Source organism: Panthera tigris, chromosome C1, assembly GCF_018350195.1.
Source record: "Panthera tigris isolate Pti1 chromosome C1, P.tigris_Pti1_mat1.1, whole genome shotgun sequence".
Classification (NCBI taxonomy): domain Eukaryota; kingdom Metazoa; phylum Chordata; class Mammalia; order Carnivora; family Felidae; genus Panthera; species Panthera tigris.
In genome coordinates this window covers 213,057,634-213,076,623 of record NC_056667.1, presented here as the reverse complement: position 1 = coordinate 213,076,623, position 18,990 = coordinate 213,057,634, and the positions used below count along the sequence as shown (strand labels likewise).

Genomic DNA, 18,990 nt, shown 5'->3' with positions numbered 1-18,990 from the left:
CTCTCTCTTAAAATAAATAAATAAAACTTTAAAAAGAGAGAAGGAAAAAAGGGAGGGAGGGGTGCCTTTAAGCCATGCCCTTCTCTGCTCTTCCTGGTTTCTTTTATGGCTACAGCTTCTAGCAGGGACCCCTCTTTCTGACTCTAACTCTCACTGCCTTAGATAGCAAGTGGTCTAAGGGAGGTAGTATCTTCTTGCTGTGGCTGGTCCCTGGGTGCCTCAATACCCTTGCTGGCTCTGTCCACTCTGCCCGAGTCTCTGTAAACAGGGTCTCATTTAAGGTATCCCTTGAGCGTGCCCTTTTCCCTATACGTTCAGGTGTATCCATTTATATTCACAGCTATGTGCTCACAAAGAGGTCCAGTCTATCCCAATTACTGGCTTAACTGGAAATACAATTCCTGTGTGAACTCTTGGATTCACTTTAAAACATACACACACACACACACACACACACACACACACACACAAATATATACAGCTGACCTTGAACAATGAATGCAGGAGGCGACAGCACGAAACCCCCTCATGCAGTCAAAAATCGGCGGATAACTTTTGGCTCCCTTAAAACTCAACTAAGAATAGCCTTACTGATAACATAAACAACCGATTAATCTCTGTTGTGTACATGTCTTACCTACTGTCCTCTTACAATAACGTAAGCTAGAGGAAAGAAAATGATATTAAAAATCATAGGAGAAAATACATTTGCAGTATATTCTGTATAAAAATAAAATCCATGTAGGGGCGCCTGGGTGGCTCAGTCAGTTAAGCGTCCGACTTTGGCTCAGGTCAGGATCTCACGGTTCGTGGGTTCGAGCCCCGCGTTGGGCTCTGTGCTGACAGCTCAGAGCCTGGAGCCTGCTTCGGATTCTGTGTCTCCCTCTCTCTCTGCCCCTCCCCTGCTTATGCTCTCTCTCTGTCTCTCAAAAATAAATAAATGTAAAAAAAATTAAAAAAATACAATAAAATCCACGTAGAAGTGGACTCCTGCAGTTCAAACCTGTGCTGTTCAAGGGTTAGCATGAAAAATACTAAAGGTGACTACCTAAGCTAACTCCTCCCCCCTTCCCGAGGCGGGAAGACTTCGTTGGTTCCATTGAGGAAATTGCCAGAGGTGGGTTACAGGGAAAGGGAAAACATGAGCGTCTAAGTGTAGCTTGGTGTAAGAGGAATTGCAGAGAGCAGAGTGAGGAAGACTGGGCGTCAGTCCTGGTGGGAGGAGGGGGAGGGGAGGAGGGGGAGGGGAGGAGAGAAGCAGCAGGATGCCCTGATCTGTGGGGAGAACTGGCAAGGAGGATGTTAAGAGGCTTCCTGTGGATTATGCGGCCCAGTTATCAGCAACATTTCTTCTCAAGGCTGTGGGGTTTTAAACATGTCTGTGAGGGGCACCTGGGGGGCTCTGTTGTTGAAGCGTTCAACTCTCGGTTTCAGCTCAGGCCGTGACCTCAGGGTCATGAGATTCTCTCCCTCTACTGCCTGTGCAGTACACTGTCTCCAAACAAAAACAAGGGGCACCTGGGTGGCTCAGTCAGCTGAGCTTCCGACTTCAGCTCAGGTCATGATCTCGCGGTTTGTGGGTTCGAGCCCCGTGTAGGGCTCTGTGCTGAGAGCTCGGAGCCTGGAGCCTGCTTTGGATTCTGCATCTCCCTCTCTCTCTGTTCTTCCCCCGCTTGCACTCTGCCTCTCTCTCTCTCTCTCTCTCTCAAACATAAATAAAGATTTTAAAAAATTAAAAACAAAACCAAAGAAGTGAGTTCTTTGACACTTCCCCCAGCAGAAGGTGAAGCCTGGTTCTCTCCTGGAATGTGGGCTCGCCTCACCTGGAATGCAGCACAGCAATTCAGAGCCTGGGCCATAGCCGTTCCCACACCACTGAGGTCCCAGCCGACAGCCAGCATCAGCCACCAGGCCTGTGAACGAATGAACTTCCAATGGTTCTGGCCCCCGGCCTTCAAGCTCACCCAGTAACGGTGATGGGAGCTGAGACCAGCTGTTTCCAACCAGCCCTGACCAAATTGCAGATTTGTGTGCAAAATGAGTGTTGTTCAAAGCCACTGGGTTTCGGGGTGCTGTGTTACATGGCAAGAGATGGCTGGCACAAAGTTTTCACAGTCAGATTTGGGCGTTTTAAGCTGGCTTTCAGGTGGCCCTGTGTTTACCAGTAACAAGGAGATGATACAGAGAAATAGCAGATACTAGGATTTTTTTTTTTTAATTTTCTAAGGAGGCTTCTGAAAAGCCCTTCTTAGGGAGGATTGTGTATGTAACAAACACTGGGTGCCCAACGCGTAGGCAGTGCTTCATAAATTGATATTTTGGATGAGAAAATAAGCCAGACGGGGAGTGGGATCCCAGAGGGGGCACTTCAGTACCAATAGCCAGTAAGGGTGAGCTTTTATGCTTCTAAGGCACTTGTTTGGCTCAGGACCTGGATGAGTGGATGATGCAGGTTTGCACTGGAGCTCATTTGCTCCGTTTACTAGAGAAGGGAGCCAGGAGACAGCTCTACAGTGTTATCTGTATGTAGGAAGGAAGGAAAATGGGTTTAAAAGCTAGTACTGGAGTTTTTCAGAGAGGAAACTACTTTTCTGTAGCAGAACATCTTGGAGGATCATGCCTACTATGAGGTGCTGACCCCCAAGGCATGGCCGGGATGGGCTTTGAACGAGATGCAGAACATGTTACCCAATAGGACAAAGCGGGAAGATCGTGGAGGGCAAGTGTGGGGGCAGGGGGTCCCGGGGAAAGGAGATCAGGGAAAAATTGCTGGTGGCCGGGTAACTGAAGACTTGTAAGAACAAACCTGTCTAGGGCCGCCTGGGTGGCTCAGTGGGTTAAGTGCCCGACTCTTGATTTCGGCTCGGGTCACGATCTGACGGTTCGTGGGATCGAGCCCTGCATCAGGTTCCATGCTGACAGAGTGGAACCTGCTTAGGATTCCCTTTCTCCCTCTCTCTCTGCCCTTCCCTGCTCTCTTCCTCTCTCTCTCAAAATACATCAATGAACTTAAAAACAAAAAGAACAAACATGTCTCATAGTTATTTGTAAGTTGTTGGCCAGGATGTTCTGTGATGGACCAACCATCCGATGTCTTACAGTTTCACTGAACTCCGTCTTACTTGTGGACTTGCAGCAGTGCTGTTTTGTAGAGCAAAGAAATCAGGGCAGCGTTCAGCATGGGACAGCAAAGGGTCAAAAAGCCAGATGTATGGAGGGAATACAGAGGTGGGACCAGAGACCACTGGAAGAAGTTCCCCAAGAACCCCCTTCTTTGGTGGTGACTCTCGAGATGCAAATACGTGTCTTTAGCCCTTCACAGTCTATTCAGAATTAATATTGTCCCATGTCAAGTATAATATCTAAAATTTGCAAGCATATAGCTTCATTTTCCACCCTCTTCTATTCTTTATGACACTCATTGCAACCACTACGATAAAATCCTTGTAATCATTGCTTTACGCAGTCGTATTTTAAAGAAATTAAAAGAGAAGGAGGGTCTTTTCTATTTATCCTCATATTATCACTTCCGATGCTTTATTTTCCTTCTTGAAGATCCGAGCTTCTACCTATTGTTATAACCCATCAGCCTGAAGAAATTCCTTTATCCTTTTTTTGGTGGTAGATCGGAGAGCAAAGTTTTCTATTATCTGAAAATGACTTTATTTCACCTTAATGCATTTTTTTTAAGTTTACTTATTTGTTTTGTGAGAGACAGAGAGAACATGACCAAGGGAGGAGCAGAGAGAGAGGGAGACAGAGAAGAATCCCAAGCAGCCTCTGTGCTGCCAGCACAGAGCCCAACTCATGGCTTGAACCCACGAAACTGTAAGATCATGACCTGAACTGAAACCAAGAGTAAGACACTTAACTGACTGAACCACCCAGCCACCCCTATTTCACCTTAATTCTTGAAGGATCTTCTCACAAGGACTAGAATTCTGGGTTGACTTTTTTTTAAAAAATGTCTATTTCTCTGCTGAGATTTTATCTATGTATTTCAAGAATATTTTTCTTAAAAAAATTTTTTTTAATGTCTGTTTATTTTTCAGACAGAGAGAGAGAGAGAGAGCACAAGCAGGGAAGGGGCAGAGAGAGAGGGAGACACAGAATGTGAAGCAGGCTCCAGGCTCTGAGCTGTCAGCACATAGCCCAACATGGGGCTTGAACTCGGGAACAGGGAGATCATGGCCTGAGCTGAGGTCAGACGCTTAACCCACTGAGCCACCCAGGCACCTCTTAGGAGTATTTTTCCTAAGGTCCTTGGGTATAGTTTCATAGGTGCTTTAATGTCTTTGCTAATTTTTTAAAATATTTATTTATTTATTTATTTATTTATTTTGAGCAAGAGAGAGAGACAGAGTGCAAGTAGGGGAAGGGCAGAGAGAGAAGGAGACACAGAATCTGAAGCACGCTTCAGGCTCTGAGCTGTTAGCACAGAGACCGATGGAGGGCTCGAACTCACAGACCATGAGATCATGACCTGAGCTGAAGTCAGATGCTCAACCGACTGAGCCACCCAGGCGCCCCATTTTGTTTTGTTTTGTTTTGTTTTGTTTGTTTGTTTGTTTGTTTTAGAAAAAGAGAGAGAGAGAGAGTGGGGGAGAGGAGCAGAGGGAGGGAGAAAGAGAGAGAAAGAAAGAATCTTAAGCAGGCTCCACGCTCAGCCACCCAGGCGCCCCCCTTTACTAATTCTAATTTATGGAATGGGATTGATCTCTGCTGCTTATCTTTTCTTTTGAGATAGGTCACGTATTGCAGATTCTTTTTATATAAATCCGTCTTGCAGAAGGTGCTGGACATTGGGAATGATAAATTGTGGATTCTCAGAATTCTATTCTGTTCCTCTGGGGAGGAGGACTGTTTCGGTTAGTTTTTGAGGCAGGTGGTGTGGCTAAACTCACTGCAAATTCTGTCCCTCCTGAGGTGTGGAATAACTTGACCAAAGTAACACAGCTAGCTTAAGAGTGAAATAGAGCTTTTTTTATTTTTTTTATTTTTTTTATTTTTTTTATTTTTGAGAGACAGAGTGAAACAAAGTGAGACTGGGGGAGGGGCAGAGAGGGAGGCACAGGATTGGAAACAGGCTCCAGGCTCTGAGCTGTCAGCACAGAGCCCGACGCGGGGCCCGAACCCACAGACTGTGAGCTCATGACCTGAGCCGAAGTCAGATGCTCAACCGACTGAGCCACCCAGGCGCCCCGTGAGTGAAATAGAGCTTTGACAGGGGATATATACTTTTCTCGATTTTCATCTAATGCTTAACAATTCTACCCTAGGGGCATCTGGGTGGCTCCGTTGGTTGAGAGTCTGGCTTTTGACCTTGGCTCAGGTAACGGTCTCATGGTTCACAGGATTGTGCCCGATGTTGGTCTATGCGCGCCAACAGCATGGAGCCTGCTTGGGATCCTCTCTCTCCACCTCTCTCTCTGCCCCTCCTCTGCTCGTGTGTGCACACGTACTCTGTCTCTGTCTCTCTCTCAAAATAAATAATTTAAAAACAAACGAACAAAAAGAATTCTACCCTAAAACAAGCACTCCCTTAGCTTTGATTTGGTTCTCTTTGATGGGAAACCAGAACTTACAATCCAGTCTGCAGTGAGTGTTATTTCCTATTACTCCTCTTTGCTTGCTACAGACTTGTACCTGAGAGATTTGAAGCGCCTCATTCCAGCTGTGGAAGCACGGTAGTCCTCCTGCTCTGGGGGATGGGGTCTTGGAGTCTTCATGGGCTCCTCAGATAGATGGAACATCCCTAGGGTTGCCAGATAAAATTCAGGATACCCGGTTAAATTTTAATATCAGATTTTAAAAACCCTGGGTGGCTCAGTTGGTTGGGCGTCTGACTCTTGATTTCAGCTCAGGTCATGATCCCAGGGTCATGGGATCAAGCCCCACATCAGGCTCTGTGCTGAGCATGGAACCTGATTAAGATTCTCTCTCTGTCTCTCTCTCTCTCCCTCCCTCCCTTCCTCTGCCCCTCCCCAACTTGTGTGCCCTCTCTCTCTAACAAAAAAACCCATACATTTTTAGTGTGAATTATTTGAGACAGACTAACTGTAGAAATAAGTGAAGACCGATCAAATGAGAAAGACCAAGGCCATCTACTCAGAATTTGCTAGAGCGAGGGAGACAGCCACAGTCCCTGCCTTGCAGCAGAGCCTCAAAGGCAGGCAGGGGAGTCGGGGAGCTCACAGGGGAAATGGGGAGTCTGCAGTGTGCCCCGATGGGAGCCTGGGGCCCAGGGAAGCTTGGAGACGGGCTAACTAGAAGCGAGTGGCTATGGGACTGGTTGTGGGGGCCATATTTGGCTCTCTGGTTGGTCCTAAGTTGGAAGCAGGCACAAAAATTAGGGAAGCTCTCGGTTATTGATCGAATCCTGGCTATTTGGGGCCAGTTGTTAGAGATGCTGTTGATTGGCTGGCTGGACTGTCACAAAGAGACTGCAGGCTGCCCCCCTGGGCCGGTGACTGTGGAGGACGGCTTGGCTTCCTGGCAGCTTGCGGGTCAGAGTTCTAGTTCTATGTATGGTCTGACCCCTGTCTGTGTATTCAGCCTCTCGTTATATTATTCGGGACACACGTACGCTAAGTCTCTCTTCAGACAGTGTCTCTGAGCACTCAGGAGTACCAGCCCAAAAGCACAGAGTACAAACAGGAGAGGCCAGCGGGCACTCTGGTTGGAGTGGAGCTGGTGGAGCAGGTACGTTGGTGCCCCACCATGACACTCTGGCCGCCGGGGTTGTCTTGGCTGCCCGGGCCAGAAGAGCTGAGGAATTAACACCTCCAGAGGCGGCCCTTCACCGAGGCTCAGGGGAGCTGGGGTGAAAGCCCCCAGCTCTCTCCTCCGGTGGGACGATGCAGGCGTGGGGCCCACGGAATAAGTCCCACCTGGCCACAGGGGCCGCCTGCTCCCAGGGCGTCCTTCATTGGCTTCCTTCCCTTCTTGGTCTTAATTCCCTACTTTGTCACAAAGACTGTTTCTGGGGAACCCAGACTAATAAGACAGGTGGAGATTAGCGGACCCCAAATGAAGCTCTTGGAAGTGTTAGACGTAGGACATACTGAGCGAGGGCTAGGACCGTGGGCCAAGCAGAGACAAGAAGCAGCAGAGTGGTGAATACGGTGGCTGGCATCCGATGGCATCTCAGGACTGGGGCCCCGGGGCTGACCCTGGGCTCACACGGGGCTCGGACCCCGACGGCCGTTCCTGCTCCCTCCAGGCACGGCTGTGAAACCTCCTCGCTTTCCAGACACCCTGGTGCCGGACCCCATCCCCTGACGTGACCCCCACATCTTTGTCCCTTGAAACGGGAGGAGCCTAACTGGCCTGGTGATATTTCTGCAGATGTGTGCGGAGAGCCTCCTTCCGGGTCTGCTGCTTTTGGCTGTTGTTTTTGGGTGTCAGAAAGTGTGTCCTTATCTTCCCCAGAAGGAATAACTTTCTCAGGGGAAGTGTGGTACGGGAGTTATTCACTTCCGGGGATGATTCTGCCCCTCCCCCGTCACCCACTGGGACATTTAGCAGCGTTGGGGAGGGGGCGGGGTGTCCTGGCATCCGGTGGGCAGAGCCCAGGGATGCCGCTAAACACCTACAACGCCCAGGACGGCCCCACAACATTGATTTGGCCCCAAGTGTCAGTGCTGCCACGGCTGAGAACCTGCTCTAGGGTGAGCAGCCCTTATCTTTTTTTTTTTTTAAGTTCATTTATTTTTGAGTGGGAGACAGAGACAGCATGAGTGGGAGAGGGGCAGGGAGAGAGGGAGACGCAGAATCCCAAGTGCTGACGGGCCCAGGCCACTAGCTCTCCTGTCCCAGGTGTCACGGACACGTGTGGCCCTGGGAGTGACCAGGCCAAAGCCATGCAGTTTGTCAGATCCGGAGCCAGGACCTGGCCCAAGAACCCGGGATTGAAGGAGTCACCGGGAGAAGCGGTCGTGAGGGGCAAAAACTCGGCAGCTTCCACACAAGTGGGCTTTCTGGCAGCCGAGGCTGAAATGGAAACACGAAGACCTACCCTGCTTTTGTCAGATCATCACTCGGGCTACAGCAGACATTCGTTGAGGGTTCGCACGTGGCCACGGTTGATTCGTCACGGTTAGGTCTCTCCGCCCTCACAACGACAGCCGGAGTGCATGACATCACTCTCTTTTTGCAGGTGGGGAAAAGGAGGCGATGCCAGGTGAAGCGCTTAGTCAAGGTCATGCGGTGTGACCCCAGAGCCCGAGATCCTCACCACCGTGGTAATGGCCTTTCTAAGTGCTAAGTCGCAAAATGTTTCCCCAGCTAACTCCTGAAGGAAATTCAGAGCACGGGTCTGTTGTCCACACACCTCTTACCACATGGTAATATAGCTGTTAGCCCGCAAACGGGCCTCTGCTCGAAGCTGGGAGCCCTGCCTTATTCTTTGGGGGTCCTCCCAGCCTGGCATGGAGCCTGGCCCATTTGGGGCACATGTAGGCACTCTGGCTCCAGAGTCTGTGCTCTTAGCCACTGCCCATCCCGCAAGCTGGTTTGTAAAATAACTGAAGCAAGACAAACCGTGTCTGGGGATATGCTCAAAATTAGACGTGAACATTCTATTGACATCCCATGCACTAAAACATGACTCCACAGAATTCCAAGGACAGCCTCTCCTGCCTGCCTCTCCACCCCTTCCCTCTCCTCCCCGGGGCCCCTGCTGGGGCCGCAGTTTGGAGCACTGCCGACCATCACTCCTCCTGGCATCCACGGGCAGTGCTCACGCCCCCCCACCCCCCTGCCCACCCCCGCCCCCCTTCCCCGCTCTGAAGGCCGGGGCCGGGCAGAGGCAAGACCGGCGCTGGGGCGCTACATTCAGGTGGTGCAAGCTCAGGTGGCCAGCTGAGAGTGAATGCCCCTGACCTTTTACTCCCAGGAGCCTCACTTGCTCTACTCTGTCCTTGACCTGCCTCAACACATGAGCAGCATGTCACTGTCTGCTTGAGTCCCTGTGGACCCCAGTGCCTGCAGGATGAAGCATGGGCTGTGACTCATTCACTTGGTTAGGGAAGGAGGAAGAGGCCAAATGAGAGAGAAACAGAAGGGCTGGAGCAGTCTTCCACGGGACGGGGCGATCCAGAACGGCATGGGCTATGCGGCCACTGGGACTGCCAACATGTCCCAGATGGAAAGGAGGGCGGCCCTGTGAGGTATGGCTGGGTGCCCGCACAGGGACGTCCTCGTGTCCTTGAGGCCTGTTCCACTGGCTTAGGCGGTCTGAGTGACTCTGGTCTGTGTAGCCAAAGCAATCCAACCAGAGCCCTGGCCTCGACTAGCCCTTCCTTGACTTCATCTAGCCCAACTGGCCCCAGCCAGCCCCCTGTTCTCAAGGCTTCCCTACCCCCCGCCTTGCTTGTCTAGTCATTCTCTTGCCCAGATGTTGGAGGCCTTTACCCACCGCCTTCTAGGACATTCCTATAGTCCCAAGAAGCCCAGCTCAGCAACCCCCCTGATTGCGGCCCGCTCCCCCAGTGTGCTCTCTCCAGAGCCCTCCCATACCACTGTCTGGTCTCCTAGAAAGAGGGAGAGGCTAATGTTAATGTTCAGTGAAACCCACACCAGGGCGGGCCCTGAGTCTCTGCAGAGCTGAGCTCACGAATCTGCACAATTGCACCATGCAGATGGCGTCCTTCTCCCCATTTTATGGGCAAGGAAACCGAGGTTCAGAAAGGCTAAGGCCCAGTATGAGATTATATTTTTAGGAAACGGAAGACATTTAAACTCCATTCTGTCTGACCACCCCTCCCCCTTGAGGTCCCCTTTAATAAGAGTGCTGACCCCCGAGGCCCTGCACATGCCACCAACACCTATGTGGCTGGGGGAACGAAGGCAGGCCATGAGCTGTGCACACGTAGCATGTAAGCACTCACAGATGAGTCCAGTGCACAGACGGGTCTGCGGTGACCTGAGAAGAGGGGTCTCAATCAGCAAAGAACAGGAAACAACCTGCCAGTGTCGTTCCGGAGCAGTGCAGATTTCCCAAAACGAGATTTTTTTGGGTGGGAGATGTCCCTCTTGGACTGTGGGTGGGGTTGTCTGTGGGGGTGAGACCAGGCATTTGCATTATAAAGGTCTCTTTCCATTTGCTGCCTTGCAGAAGCCTCCTAGGCCTTCAGATGGCTGGATCTCCATGGAAATTAGTTTGCAGAGAGAAAGGAGCTATTTTAAGGACCAGCGAAGATGAGGACCTGTAGGCTGGGGTTAGGGAAGGTAGCTGTGGGAGAGAGCTTTTCTGAATGACTCACTAACTTCCCTCTTATCGAGGTGGAAAAAAATGGCATGGAAAAAGAACGGAAACCCAGGAACAAGGAGGAGCAGTGTGGCTGACCCCCTCCCCGCCAGGGGGGTCGGGAAGGGGGGTTGGCACGGAGCCGCTGGGGGTGGCGATGCTGGGTGTGAACTGCCATTGGAGAATATCCATTGCGATTATACCTTCCCGTCAGCATAAACTCTGCCATTTGAACCAGCTTTCACACAATCACACAAGGAAGGAAAATTTTGCTTCTTCAACAACGACGGCTGGAGCAACTTCTGCCATCACAGAGGGCGACAGAATGCATCTTCGGGGTAGGGGCACCCTTGTAGGAAAGCGTGTTAATCAACCTGTCTTCTCGGTTAGGGAGCCTGGTGAAGGCTAGCTGAAGCTAAACACAGGTCAATTACTCAAGTGACCAAGAGGTGGGAATTTCTGGGTCCCCGATCATCCTGCCAGAGGACGGGGGTCGGCTGTTTGGGAGCACGGCAGACGCGGCAGAGAACTCTGGCTGGAGTGGTCCCCCAAAGCGGTGGCAGGACAGAGCCCAGGGAGAAGGTGGTCAGGGACCCTGGGGGAGGGTGGTGTGCAGGGCCGAGTGGCCGGGAGGACAAGGGTGAAGCTTACGTTTCAGTTTCCAGTCCCAGACATCAGTGGCCTCTGTTACCCATCAGCTGACAGAGCCTGGTTGGTGCTCGCACAGCCTGTGGCGGAACTTGGGGGAGACGCGTGAGGGGCATCGCACTTGCTCAGGCAGCGGCTAGAACGCAAAGATGATGGGGAGTCCAAAGCACACCCCCCACTGCTGGTCCTCAACTCATTTCCCCTGGGAAGCCTCAGAAATGGTGGGGAGGGCCTGGACGTCCATCCTGGGTGGGGGTGGAAGCTCCAGGTCTATGCTCTTCCTCTGAGTGGGCAGCTACAGGTGGCTCGCGGAAGGCCCACCCATCCGGGCAGCCAGTGGGTCCCCAGGAGCCACAGGTATCATGCCCAGGTCCTCAGCCGTGGGGTGATGGCTAGACGGGGGGGTTGCCCTAAAGGATGCCTGGGTGTCTCCAGCTGTCCTTCCACCTTGGCCCTTGGCCTATCGAGTCAAAGGCTAGTACCTGGGGACTCTGGTGTTTCTGTGTGAGGAGCAGGAAGTGAGCCTGCAGGGCGAGGGGTTCCCATCTGACTGCAGGGAGGAGATACAGCTGGGATAGGCTTTCCCGCTCCATGGGTGCAGGGCAGCAAATGGTTTGTTCCACGGCTGCTGAGAACACCACTCCTTCCAGCTCCAGGCCTGGTGTCTGTGGACCTGAGCAGAGGCTGGGTAGCCTGAGGTGGTGGGGACAGCAGCCCTGGGCCAGAGCACCCTGGAAAGGGGGTGGGGTGGGTCAAGCACACCCACACTGGCCCTCCCTGAATGCAGGGAGCTGGAGGCCCACAACCTGGGGACTGTTTACATGTGTTCACGGTCTCCGGAGCTCAGCCACGAACACTTACAAGAGCCAGCAGGACCTGGCGGCTGCAGGACAGCAGGTGGTGGTGGTGTGTCCGTGGGGGGGGGGGGGGGGGGGGGGGGAGGGGGGGGGGGAGACACTGGTGAAGCTGGCCGGCTGCCCGGGGCCTGGAATCCACAAAGCCGTGTAACATCTACTGGTCTCTGCCCAACTTCAACCCGGTGCTACAAAGTCCCCTCTAGTCAGGGTAATGAGTGCCCCTCACCACCATGAACCTCAACCTCCTCTCCTCCCGTGCCGGCCGCTCTGCAGCCCCAGCAGCCTAGGAGCATGTCTGTGGCCGAATGTCAGGAAAAAATGCCACACAGATGGGATCTGAGTGAGAAAGGCACAATTTATTGGTCACACAGACTGACACACACGGGGACGTGGGGTGCGTACCCATTCTCCTGTACTCACGCTTCTGGATTCGGTTTCCTACACTAATTCTGTATGTCAAAAAAGCAACACAAGAAAAGACGTCACCAACCTACCCTCCCAGTAACCAAGGAAGCAGAGCCAAAAGCCACGGAGTTCGGGAGGAGATGGCTACGCTGTCCTGAGAGCTGGAACAGAGAGGATCACCCTCGCTTGGCAGCCAGGCAGGAGAGCTCGGCTTTGGGAACGACGGCAGAGACTTTTCTCTTAGCACAATGAGATAAGTGCTGGGGGGATTGGCTCAGCCCACCGCCTGGTGATAGCTGCCCACCTCGAGGAGGGCCTGGGCGTCTCCAGCACAGGTGGAAGCCGGATGTCTCCACTGTAGAGTAGGAGCTGATTTTCCTTCCCTTCCCGACTGAAGAACTGAGATCCCTTCCCTCGGCGCCAGCTCTGCTGGACCCCCCAGGGCTTTAGCGAAAGCAGTGGGCATCACCGAAGCTAGACAAGGCCAGGTTTGTTGTACCCTAAATTAACCACTCACTCTTCAGCTCCCTAAAGGCCAAGCCCTGTCTCGCTCCAGGAAGGCACTGGCCTTAATTTTTAATGCTTTGTCCAAACCACTCAGAACACACTGTTTTGAACTAGGGGTCTGGGATGTGGTTTCGGTTGGCTGAAGAAGACACAACTTATGTTTGTAAAGCACTTAGCACAGTACCTAGCATGTGGTGAGTGCTCCATACATGTAGCCATTATTATTATTAATATTAATATTATTATTATTATTTTATATCTCCACCTGCAAATCAGCGCTTTAGTTCCTTTCTTCAAAATGATGACCGGAACAAGGCTCGTGGGTCCCAAGTACCAAGATCAAGCTGGGGGCCCAAGTACACTTTCCCTTCCAACCTTAGCATTTGGTGCCAAGTTTCACAGCCAGAGCACTCTGTGACCACACAGAAGCTAGGCCCTCTCCTGAAAAATAGTAAGCCTTGCACAGGAAGCTAGGTAGGAGGAGTCAACAGGGGGTCCTGAGAGAGGGTCCGAGTGGCTTCACGCTGTTCCTCTGGGCTCCTGTCTCGCTGGCAGTTCACCAGGGGCTTTACTGTGGGACAAGAACAGAAGACTCTCAGTGCCAAAATCTCCACCAGGCCAGATCTAACTGAAGGTGCCCACGTCCTTACACAAGGTGGGCTAGATCAGGCTTCCTTTAACATGGTGCTACAAAAAGCCAACACACTGTTTTATGTAATTGATTTCTAATATATGTGCACATGTTATATGCATATGTGATTATAGTATACGGAAGAAATAATATGTAATGTATAATATATAGTTAATATGTAAATTATAACATAGTAATAACATATAATAAAATGCAACCCTCCCTATAAACCTATGAGGCAGATTCCATTAATAGCCCCCTTTTACAGATGAGTAAACTGAGGCTCAGGGCACAGAGCCAGAAAGTGGGAGAGCTGGGATCCAAACCCAAGACAGTCTGGCTCCTGAGGTAGTTCTTAACCACTATTAGTTTTGCTCAAAAAAAAAAAAAAAGAAAAAATCTATTTTATAGGAAGGAAGGGGACAGCGCATCTGAAGTCTCCAAAATACTGGGAAACATTTAAGTACTAACACTAATGATGGTGACCGTGAAATGTAAACGATCCGGGGTCTTTGTGTTTGTGGAGCCCGAGTTCCTGAAGGCCAGACACAGGAGGGCTCAGAGAGTTTGTCCCCAGCGCCTTATTTAGCCCTTTTAGTGTTGGAGCAGGCACTGGAGGTCTGGGTTCAAATTCTGAGATCTGAACAGGGGCCTGCCGTCTTATCACAGGCATGCACAGGCACCCCTGGGCACGCCCCCAGGCACAGGGGGGCCGGGGACCCCCCCCCCCTCTCCCTCCCTGGGCACGCCCCCAGGCACGGCCGCCGTCTCGCGCGCATGCGTACACGCACCCTCACCGCGCACCTGCATGGCCGTCCGGCCGAGCGGCGCGTCCTCGGGCCGGTGCTTGCCGTGGTGGGGCAGCTCGGCGTTCTCGCGGTAGTCGCGGCCCTTGGAGTGCTGCAGGTGCAGGACGGCGGGGCTCTTGACCGGGAGGGGCGGCCGCTGCGCCGGCGCGGGTGGGGTCTGCTGGCTCAGTTCGGACCTGGAAGGCTTGATGGGCCTCTTGGCCGGCACCGGGGCTTGGGAGCCGGCGGGGGCCTTGGCCTTGCCCTGGCTCTTGTCCCCGCCCGCGGGCCGGCTCTCCGCGGAGGACGAGCAGGTGAAGGAGCGGAGCCGGGGCGTGGGGCTGAGGAAGGGCGCGGGCGCGGGCTTGCCTGTCCCCTTGGTGCCCTCCGCCTCCTGGGCTTTGGGGAGCAGGATGCTGGGCGACAAGATTCCCGGGTCCGGGCAGGGCGGCGGCTCCTTCCTCAGCATTTTGGGCGATTCCTGCTCTTTCCTGGGAAGCAGCTTAGGGAAAGAACTCACAGACCCATAAAGCGGGTTCTCAAACATCTCAGGCTTGGTCAGCTGCGGGTCCTCCTGAGGGGAAGGTTCTGCTGAGTTCTTGCCCATGTCGCAGGGCCTGAAGGGTGGCAGAGAGGAGACACAGAGAAGCACGTGTGAACAACGGCTGCTTAATTCCGACGGGGTTTTCTTTTGCGGGGATCAAAACGTTTGGAGCCGGATGGAGGCGATGGTTGCCCAACTTTGTGATTGTTCTGAATGCCCCCGAAATGTTCACTTTAGTATATGTGCTGCCGAAGCGAGCGCAACTGTTCATTTTCAAATGGTTAATTTGGGGGATGCCTGAGTGGCTCAGTCGGTTCAGCCTCCAACTCTTGGCTCAGGTCATGATTTCAAGGTTGGTGGGTTCCAGCCCACACTGGGTTCTGAGCTGGCAGCAAAGAGCCTGCCCGGGATTCCCTTTCTCCCTCTCTCCCTTTCAACTTTTCCCTTTCCCCTGCTCGCGTGAGCTCTCTCTCTCTCAAAAATAAAACATAAAAAACAGATAAACAATAAAATGGTTAATCTGAGGGCAAGGAATGGGCTAAATGGGCGGTGGGTATTGAGGAGGGCACAGTCTTGAGCACTGGGTATTATACGTAAGTGATGAATCACTGAATTCCAGTCCTGCAGCCAGTATTGCACTAAATGTTAGCTAGAACTTAAATAAAATTGAAAAAAAGAAAGAAAAAGAAGCATCCAGCAATGATTTTCCTGGAGTTTCATATAAAAGATTTCCTTCAATTTTGACTGCGATGAGAAAAAAAATTGATTATTTTTTTAACGTTAAAATAAATTTTTTTAAATGTCTGTTTTTGAGAGAGAGAGAATGCAAGTGGGGAAAGGGCAGAGAGAGAGGGAAACACAGAACCTGAAGCAGGCTCCAGGTTCCGAGCTGTCCAGCACAGAATGCAAAGGGGCCCAAACTCACGAGCCTGGGCGCCACCAAAATTGAGTATTTCTATTCTTTTTAAAAAAATGTTAATTTTGTAATGGGCATTTCGCTTCAATTAAACAAATCTAAAAATGAGAGGAGACGGTGCCGTGTTGCTCATCTGTTGACGATCTCACAGGTAAGCTCACCTCTTGCCTTAGACCTTTTCACGGCTCACACTGGAGCACTAGGGAGCAAGGTGGGGGCTTCGCTGAAGGTTTCATAGGAGAAAGGGAAGGAGTTCACTTCTACGGCACCATCAATGTCAAAGGCACCTCTTCAGTCCTTGTCAGAGAAGCCTGCCCTCCACACCCCCGCCCCTCACAGCAGCTAACGGACCTCCTTTCCTGGACTCCCCTCATAAGAACCCCACAGCCTCTATGTTGTCTCTAGCAAATTCTGTTCAGACCCTCAGAACAGAAGCCTGCGGGGGACCGCACCCCCTCAGCGACCTATCTGTGCTGCTCCAGGGCCCCAGCTCAAGGAGTTCCGTTTAACAGACAGCAGGGGCCCCCAGTGTGTGGGATGCTGCCTCAGGCACAGGAGGGGGCCACGAACCAGACAAAAATCTGTGCTCAGGGGACCGATGCTCCCAATGAGCACAGCATTCTTCCCAACCACACAGCCCTCTCTCCCTGGAGAGCTCCTGGTGAGTGTGGTTTCCTTCCCTCAAAGAGGGAAAGAAAAATGGGTGGCCGTGCGGAAACTCAGAGGGAACCGGGGGAGACGTGGGCCAGCGCCGGGCAAGCGGACAGGCCCGTCTGACACTGGGCAGTGCAGATACTCCCGGTTGCAACCGCAAGGAGGTTAAGAGCTGCCTGTGTTGATGTGTTTCCTGAATTGTTGCTGCTTTGACTCGAGGTGATTTCCTGCTGAGTGAATTATAATCAGGAATGGGAACACGTTTTACTTTCTGGCCAACAGCACAGTCTCCCGGCGGGGGGGGGGGGGGGGGGGGGGGGGAGTGTTCTGGGTTCTGCTTTCTGCAAAAAGGGGAAGCTGTCGTGAACAAGCAGGTCCCTAGGAAACCAATGAAGTGTTGAGGCCGCGATGCCTCTTACTGATGGAATGTGCACTGAAACACTGTTCCAAAGTCGCGGAAAGGCCAAGGCTAATAGGCTCTTCAGGGAATAGGCGTGGGCTCCAGGGACAGAGGCGAGATGTCACCCTCACATGGGTCCTCATGAGACGAGAGGCCACGGGTGTGGGGGAGGCGAGCCTCGGGGACATGCCAAAGGGGGCTTGACTGTTGACTTGGGGTTTTTGCTCATTACTCTTTGCAAAGACCTAGAAGCAGTTGCATAATCAGAATTGTTGGGCCTTGAACAAAGACTTTCAAAGCTGCCCCTCCACGTCAGGCCACCCTCTGTACCCCTGCTGGATCCTCAAAGATCTTGGCTATGAATGGGTGCAGGGAGGAAGGTGCAGGAAGGTACAAGCAGCATCGACCAGACGTTTCCGATAGAGTCAAGAAGCTGGAAAGAAAAATGCATGGCCTGATTCCTGGCAACTGAAATGACAGACAGGAGGATCAGGGGCAGGGCCGGGAAGAGAGCAGGGGGCAAGTTAAGACTTCCACCTGAGGGGGCTCTTGTCACTCCGAGAGAGGGGTCTGGTGGGGGCAGGGTGACTGGGGAAAACCACAAGAAATTCAAAAAGTCTTATTTCCCTGACCACAGGTTACAAGAAACCAAGTTCCAGAGGAGGCCATGGCTGTGGAATGAGTGAACCAATATCCAAGGGGCAAAATAACCCCACTTGTCAGATTCCAGAATCTTCCTTTCTAAAGCGAAGCACTGAGCAGGGTCTGACACGGGCCCCCCTTCCTCACCACACGACTTCAGCCCAGAGATATGTCCCAGCTTGCCCAGGATTCAAGAGTTCCCTGAGACGTGGGTTCCCAGTGCTGAAATGGGGACAGTCTTGAGCAAACGGAAACGGCTGTTCGCTCCACCTGGGTGTGGGGTGGAGGTGGCAGGGAACAGAGGGTTCTGGGGACACCCCCCCCTCCAGCCTTTCACTCAGGCTGAGCCGGGGGTCTGAGTAGTGGAGAGGGTTGCCGCCAGGCATGGGAGCTGCTGGCTTCTTGCCTAGAATCACCTCGGTTGTGCGAAGTGAGCTTAGAACCCCACCCTGGGGACCCCTTCCCTACAGATGTGCCCGTTCTGAAGCTGTCACCCGTGGAACCAAAGAGAATATGTCCCCACCCAGTTCCAGGCTGTGTGCTGTGTTCGAGTTGTTAAGTACAAAGATACACTGACTTTGGCAACTTAAAATCATTACACTTAAAGAATCAGGGCTGCCACAGAGGGACCTTAGCACCCATCAAACGGTGGCTTTTGTTTCCATTTCCCAGGGAGAAACCTCTTCCAAGGCTCTTACAGGATGACCACAGTCTGAAAATATTATCAACAAACTCTGAAGACTAGGGCCACAGAGAGACAGGGTGAGGCTCAGAGGCCTCGCGACTGCTCCTGTCCTATCACGTCCTCCTCCCCTCCGTGCATCTGTCCAATTTGTTTTTAGCAAAAATGCTTGAGAAGCAAACCTGTAAAGTACCCCTCAATCCAAAGGAGGCTCCTGCCAGACGAGGTGTGCTGAGTAAGAACGATGATGTGTGACGACGGTCCCTTCCCTGGCTGCTCATAAATGATGGAAGACACCATTGAGGAACAGAGGACCTCAGAGGGGAAGAGAGGTCCAGAAGCAGCCCCCTGAAGTCACTACCAAGACAGCGACCAAGGAAAGACGGTGCTCATGATGTTTTGTACATCTCCAATCATCGTTGATCGGGATCTGCACTTTTAATTTCCCGATCATCCTGTGCTTACTGGAAAACTCGTAGGGCTCCCTCTCTGGCATTTCCATGAGGTGCTAAAGGATGGGTTCACGTGTGACGTGGCACAAGTGAGAAGCGGATGGAGATTTGGCTGCCTGGCCTGAGCTCCTCCTGGCTCTGTCCTCCTGGCCCAGTTCTAGATGCAGGCCAGCTTTCTCTGGGCTCCTGGCCTTTCCCAAAGTTTTTTGGCCAAACTCCTTCTGCAGGCCGGCTGCCCTCCCACCCTTCAAGATCCATGCCCCCACCCCCCACCCCATAGCTACTGCTTTTTCTTACTGGCCTCAAAAGGAGAGATGGAAAAGTTGTGGATGGGAACAGGACCCTTGTGGCTGAAAAAGCAGGGGAACTCAGAAATCCCCACCTGTTCCTTGAGAGGTTGCATGAAGGCTCACTGGTGATAGAAACATATTTTCCAATAAATGTAGTTTTTACAGGAAGTTGTTTTTTGGGGCACTATCTTAAAAAATGTTCTATTTTTTTAAGTCTTTCCAATTTATACCAATAGGGTAGGACATGGCGATTTCATAGGCATTTATTGAATGCCTACTGTGTTCTAGGCCCTGAGGACGAGTCGATGACCAAAGTGGACACACA

At 52.1% G+C, this 18,990-nt stretch overlaps 1 protein-coding gene across 1 annotated transcript in view; it reads right to left on the bottom strand.

The window, feature by feature from the left end:
• Window positions 1-12,089: 12,089 nt before the first annotated feature.
• INPP5D (inositol polyphosphate-5-phosphatase D) overlaps window positions 12,090-18,990 on the bottom strand; it is a 121,725-nt gene continuing 114,824 nt past the window's right edge. Inside the window, 2 exon segments of the mRNA XM_042995668.1 lie at window positions 12,090-13,237; window positions 14,089-14,702. Coding sequence (XP_042851602.1) covers window positions 13,137-13,237; window positions 14,089-14,702 — 715 coding nt within the window. The 3' untranslated portion in view covers window positions 12,090-13,136.